At 36.0% G+C, this 7,320-nt stretch overlaps 1 protein-coding gene across 1 annotated transcript; it reads left to right on the forward strand.

Moving 5' to 3' along the window:
* Positions 1–574: 574 nt before the first annotated feature.
* Positions 575–2,223, forward strand: LOC128303732 (charged multivesicular body protein 7). The gene is made up of 3 exons (XM_053040788.1): positions 575–643; positions 709–1,235; positions 1,293–2,223. Exons 2-3 carry the CDS (start codon positions 747–749, stop codon positions 2,187–2,189), a joined length of 1,386 nt encoding a protein of 461 aa, XP_052896748.1. The 5' UTR covers positions 575–643; positions 709–746; the 3' UTR covers positions 2,190–2,223.
* The last annotated feature ends 5,097 nt before the right edge of the window (positions 2,224–7,320 follow it).

Here is a 7,320-nt window from a genome sequence, read left to right on the forward strand (position 1 = left end):
AAATTAACGAAATTATACAGGGAATTTGATTCGTTATTCAGAAATCGATTTCTACTTTTCACGGTACAAAGCGCATCAATCATTGATAATTTTACGTTTATCTTGACAATTGGGTTATGTTTAAAATATAGAAATGTACAAGCAGTCCCCGAGATACGCGGTTCTTCTTATACGCGGATTCGGAGATACGCGGTTTTTGGAAATTTGACAGATGAACTAGTTTATAGCACAAAATCTAAGCAAAAAGATAAAAATTGGTCGAAAATACCTTCTTTTGTCACATAAAACATTTCTTTCTAACTTATTTTAATGTATTCTTTCTTAAAATCGCTTGATTCGGTGATAAAATTAAGTCTAGAGAAGTAAGTCGACTCTGTGACTTTGAAGTATAAACGAAATTGCACCAGGATTCGACTTACGCGGAAATTCGAGATACGCGAATTTTTCTCGGATTATAGCGGTCCGCTATAATAGCGTATCTCAGGACTGCCTGGAATTATTTTATTGTGTCCGTCATTTAACTTTTGTCACTGTATGTCAAATGACACAACAAAACACAACATACCAAACTAAATTGGCCATACAAGCGTGTTTTGTTCAGTGATTCGCTTTTTCTTGATTGTTGAACACAATTTTCTATTGGGTATGTATATGTACACAGCGCTACGTTAATTTCGCTTGACCGATGTTCATTAATTGATATTCCAGGAATAAGACATATAGGAATTCGACTAACTAATCGAATAATGGAACACAAAGTTGAAACAAAAGAGCAACCTGAGAAAAACAATACAGATACTTCTTACCTACCTGAATGTTGGTCGGATGATAGACGAATGGGAATTTTATTAGCTGAATTTCGACCCAGAGAACTAAATGCTGCAAGTTATGATGCAAAAATGAAATTTTGGAAAGACCTAATTTACTCATTTTGCAACACATCTGGATCCAGCTTGGTATCCATTTCCGCGTTGAAAGAACAGTTTCGCCGGAAGGGCACCGTTCCATACTGCTTGCACGTTGTATTAGCGGACATGCTAGCAAAAGGTGAGCTGTGTAAAGAGAGTCAACTGAAAGTTCAGCAACATACGGGAACATTTGGATTTAACTTGTGGACAGCAAAGCAACTCGTAAAAGCTCCACTCTTGTGGGGATATGATGTGATGGTTGGCAGTTTTACTGGTACGGTCAACATAAATGATAATGAAAATTTCATTGTTACGGCGGTTACTCACGTAAGTAAATGGTGATGTAGTAAATTTCTTTTCTCTATGTAAATGTTTTTGTTTTAGCAACATTCAAAAATGATTGAAAATATCATCGCGGAACGCGAATTGTCTTACAAATTGCTGCAATATGAAGATTTGGTTGATTTATTGCAAAAAACGTCATCTATAACTCGACATGGTGTAGAACCAGCGGTAGCTTTACTTGAGAAATGTAACCGATTAACAAAACAAACTATAGTCTCTGGTGGCACTAGCACGGTACTTATCAAATTTGCTGGAGCTAATGCAGTTGCTCAACCCATTACAACAATAGAAAGATCTATCTACGAACTTGAGCAGAGTGAAAATCGATTAATGAAAGATATTAACATGGTCGAACACAGCATAAGCGAGACAATGAACAAGGTTCGAGAATACATAAAGGATGGACGGAAGCAAATGGCTAAAACATATTTAAAGAAGAAAATTTTTTTCGAAAAAAATATGCAAGGAAAAATTAACGCCTTGGAAAACCTTCAGGGAATTCTGCTTAAAATTCATAACTGCCAATCCGATAAAAACATTATAGAAGCATATAAATTAGGTACTAATGCTTTGAAGAACGCATATGAAGTCGCAGGAATTACAATCGGTGAATTAGATGAAACAATGGACGAAATGAGATTTGTTTTAGAACAGCATGATGAAATGTCCGCAATGATCGGCACAGTTTCGACAAGTGATGTTGATGAGCTAGAGCTGGAACAAGAGTTAGGAGATTTGATAGACATGAAACTTGCTGAGAGCAAAATACATACAAAAGATTTTCCGACGCCCCCATCTACATCGACCATTGATAACAACACCACCATCAGTGTACCAGATTTTGATAAGGAAATCGAGAAACGACTAGCGGCACTCCGAGTTGATGGAACTGACGGATATAAATTAACTGATCATGGGCTACAACTAAATCGTTAAAATACGAAAAGACAAAAATAAAAAATATATCTATTTATACATATTTCTGATTTGTATGACTCCTCACTAAAGATTCATATGACTGACTTTTCAAATTCACAAGATTCATTAAGCGCACAAAAAAATTCAACACTAGTGTTGAATCTGTCCAGAGTTTCTTCTTTCAGATTCTTAGAGTAGTCGGCATGTGGAAGTTTCGATATATTTAAAGCACTTTATTCTCAAGTACACAGAGCGCAGGGAACTGAGCACGGCTGAAAAGAATGTCCTCCATCCACTCACACGTTTGTCAAACTACTGACCCGCTCCTTCGTTTTCCTCCAGTTTTATCTCTTTCTTGGTTTTTCGTCTGCTCAGAAAGTCAACTTCGTACGTTGCTTCGCTTTGAGTTATAGGAATAGGCGCTTTGTTGCATCAACTAGCCAGTAGCAATCGAAGAGACGCAGAGACAGTTTATGTTTGACACGCTGTACGCCGTATTAACACGTTCTGCACCAAATTTACCGTCAGGTCGTATCACCCAAAAATGGGTTATGTACTATACAAAAAGTCAAGTAGGCTTTGACAGCGACTGCACGGTAACTATAGCAAATTTTCACACGGCGTTGAACGTGTTAAAAAAAAATTGTCGTGGGCTGCTGTCAAAACTTACTTGTCGTTTCGGCCAGTTAGTAACCTGGAACGGATAAGGCGGTACGCAAACCAAACTCGAGCCAACCAAGTTACCCAACGAACCTATGCGATGAAATGTCAGACCAGATAGAACTCCCGTCGTCAAGGAGAGCCACGAGGGACCATAATCCAAGGATAAACAGCAAAGGTCTCTTTGAATTTAGGTAACTCTGAACCTTTACGCATGATTTTTAAAATACATTTTGCCATTTTTCTTTATATTCTTAAGAATGCTAACCCCGGGGAAAACAACATTAGTTAGTTAGTAGAATTAATTCGTAACGTTCGTGAACCTTCTCGTTTGTATACATGTTTTGTATTCTGGATTTGTTTCGTGAGTAATACATACATGGGGCGGCCCGGTGGCATGATGGTAGCGGAGCCGGTCTTCACACGAACGGCCCGGACCAAAATCCCATCCGGACCAATCCCCCGTAGCAAGGACTGACTATCCGGCTACGTGGTAAAAATAAGTCGTTACGGCCAGGCCGTTCTAACGAAACCAAAAAAAAATACATTTTCAATATATATTTATATCAATATCTTTTACTTCTCGCGCGAGACAAAATGAAGTACCATATTTTCTAATTTGACATTGTTTGTGAATTTGCATTACATTTAATGAAAATTACAAAAAAAAAACGCGTGAATGGAGTTTTTCACTTCACATTTCACGAAACACCATTCGATGTGACATGTCAACGAAAACCGAAAGAGTGACAAAGGTGTTCAGATTATTTTCGGTGCTTTTAGAACCTCAATTTTGTGGCCAGGATACCTTCACTGCTGAATTCTTGGCCTGTTATCGTTGCAAAATAAATTGGACTTACCTTTGCTCCAATCGCGCTTTTCCCTTCAAATTCCTTTTTATACACTTCTATTCCACTTTCTAATCTCAAAAACAAAAAATCAAGAAGAAAAGCTTAATGAATTTAAAAAAACTCTAATTTCCTCACCATTGGAAAGGAAACTAATGTCCGTTCCTATTTTTATTTGGAATTTTTTAATTTCTATTCTAATGATTTGTTATTGATGTCATCTTGCCATTCAACTGCTTTCTTGAGTTTCAATATTCTTACTATTTTTCTGATTTCTTTTGTTTAACTATGCTTAATTTACTCAGATCTGATGTTTGATGATCCAAGAAAAAAAAATGTTTATCAATTTTATATTACGTTCTACTGAACTTTTAGCAAGATATGTGATTCTGTGAGCATTTTCAAAATTGCTGCTTTAGGATTTCGCATTTTTCTGAATTCCCAATTATAGTTTGATCATTAACTTTTAACGTAGGAATAGTATTTGTTTTGTTCTTAATTAAGCGAACAAATTTCTATAGCTTGTTTTTATCTTGATTGTTCATATTAATGTCCACAAGTGCATTAGTCCATGATTGGTTTCTTATGTAACCTAAATGATATTTAATTTGAGACCCGAGGTTGTAATATGCATTTTTTTCCATGCAAAGTCTATATCTTTGTCATTTACATCTATACTTATTTTTATTAGTTTATGAGTTTTATTAAATTTAGTACATATTCCGGAATTACTAGTTTAAATTGTCCAGGAGTAACGGTTTGAACGGCTAAATTGTGGGCTGTGGTCAAGACTTCATTGAAATGTGAAATCATTGAATCGATTTCATCAGTACAACATATAATATAATAATAATGATTTGTGTGAGATTTTTCAAAGTTATTGTTGTATACGGCAATCGAGGTTGCCTACCTCTGCACCCGAAGCAGTGACCCGCTCCTACGGGACAATGATCGGTCTCCTAGGGATGCGTGCCTGGGTTAGGGAGAGTGCGTTGTTCTCGCCTAGCAGCCTAGCCGTCAGGTCGTGTATATTGTTCATGTAAAATTGGTCTTGTAAATAGTTGTTATATAAATATAGTTTTATAATCTCACAAGATCCAATAGTTATTTTTTATGTACTTCTTGAATAGTGACCAATTTGCTGTTGCATAATTGTATATTTTGTTAGGAGGTCTTAAGATGGGTTCAGAGTTTATAATTTTAAACAGAACTGGTAGATGGTCAGAGGCTAAATCTGTTCGCGTAATTGAAGCAGCAAATTTATGTAATTTATTAAATATCATTAAGTCCACTGTTGAGGGATTTCGACTTGAATAAGCGGAGTAGAAAGTGGGTGTACTAAGGTGATGTATAGTAACGATTTCTTTTTGTATGTGATCAAAAAGGATCTTTCCAGCTGAGTTTATGCTAGCGCAGCTCTCGCAAGCTCTGTTACAAGTATTTAGTTAAGCTTGTCCTATCTGAAACAAAATGTTTCATATTTTTGTTGGAACCTGAGTGATATGCAGCAACTATTCTTATATTTTTTCTACTATTTGTATTAACTGAAATATGTAATGTTTTCATTACTTTGGTAATAGATTTTTTCTATTACAGTCTCCCTGAAAGAAAGAAGAAAAAGAAAAAGTCTCTGTTACTATCATGATATGACTTTCTTGTTTTTTTTTTTAAATTATTAATTTCTATTTTCTCTTTTAGGATGCCGTTTGCGTTCAAGTTAACAATGTTAAGCCCTTGTATTGGTGTATTCATTTTTGATAGCAGAATTTGGCCACTACTTCGAAGATCGCTTTTATTTGTCGTTTTGTCACCTCGTTAACACTGTCAGTATTATCGAATGATATCTTAGGGTCAGCAGGGCGAAACTGTTCAGTGATGCATTTGAAATACTACGTGTGTTTAGCAGGGAATCGATGCTAGCCTGCATACTTGTTGGCCGTGGTCTTTTGCCTCTAGGTCTACCCACCCTTCCCAACGTCCTGAGGCAGGGGGAAGCCTTGGATTGTATAAAATCTGATCTATTGTTGTTTAATGAGAGATCGATTATTTAACATCGATTCTTTAATTGTTTGGACGTGTGCTTCGTCGGTTGAGCTTGTTGGTGCCATGACGTTCTTCATCTTCGACATTCGATACCGTAAAAAAAAATTATAATTTGCTTTTAGTGGTTTAAAAATTTGAATTTTTATATGTTTTTTTGATTGTTTTGATAACTTTTAGCATTGTAGTATTTTTTTAGTATTAGGATTTTTATACTCCTTCGTATCAATTATGTATATTCCAAGGCCTATTTAATTAGTGCAAAATTGAAAAAACCCGAGTATACTACCCATTTTTATCGGGGTTTATGAATTTTCCCCAATTGTGTAAATACCCAATTTATTACATCAATGGCCCCAGCAGAGGGGACACCCGAGTGGAAAGAATTAAACAAGAGTGCGTGTGGAGGGAATGTATTTAAATATGTATTTGTTTCCTAACGACAATAATGAAACCGAAGTTGATCTTGGTTGGTGAAATAGCACTAACAACCCAAGCATCTTGATATAACTAAACATTAGATTTGAAACAAAACCAAAACAATTGAATACAGATTTTTCAATCTCAACAAACGGTAACCGAAAAATATTCTACACGCAGGATACCTGGGAAGGCATCAAACTTCAAAACAAACAGTATTTTAACATTTAATATTTTAACTGTTAATTTTGTACTAATTACTAAACAAATCTCTGGAACAAATCCCAAAAATCACAGGTCACATACTTACATACTTTTGCCTAAATAAAACTTTTCCTCGAGACCTCGGCGAGGCCCTAGGTAGCCGCCTTCTACACCCACACTGTTACCCCCGCTAACGATCCTGTTAGTAGGTTAAGGAACCTTGCCGATAGTTTTAATATATTAAATTCGACAAGTTTTTTCATCTCTTGCTTACAGGGAGATTGCTTACACAAAATGTATAAAATTGTCATGGCAGCACTGCCAAAGCGGAAGTGTGAACTAAAAGCGATATCATCGCTCTCTTCTATTCTAACCGGCGATCAAGTACAACGTGTGTGATATGTAAGAAATAAAAACTTTTAAATACGTAACACAAATAGAACCACGAACTTATATTGACACCCATATTGAATCGTAGTAGCAACTTAACAACGGTTCACATAATTCTATCCCTAACATATTACAACATTTTTGTATCAGGTTTTATTTGTATATCAGTAATAAATAATAGTCGAGCAAACAATGCAGTATGAAAGTAACATAAAAAGATGTTTTTTTACTGATGCACGGTTAAACACAAACTTTATTTAAGGGCTGTTTAATGAAACTAAATTGAAGATACGTTTTGCGGTTTCTCAGAACCAATGCACAGCAGAAAGTAATGCATTTTGTTCTGTTAATGTACAGCATTGCGTTTCGGTTAGAGGCGAACGTAGCTGCCCAGCTCAAACTCTATATAAAAACAACAAACAACAATTGCGTTTCGCGTTTTTGCTAAACATTGCTCCGTTTACCCGTTACGTTTTACCGTTTTGTCTTCTAAGCTCCGCCCTCTTTTCGAAGCGCTGCGTCTGCACGGTGATAGAAGAGAGAGAGATAGACAAAAATCTGCCAGGATTACATGTTTACGATATCTA

Source organism: Anopheles moucheti, chromosome 3 (genome assembly GCF_943734755.1).
Source record: "Anopheles moucheti chromosome 3, idAnoMoucSN_F20_07, whole genome shotgun sequence".
Classification (NCBI taxonomy): Eukaryota; Metazoa; Arthropoda; class Insecta; order Diptera; family Culicidae; genus Anopheles; species Anopheles moucheti.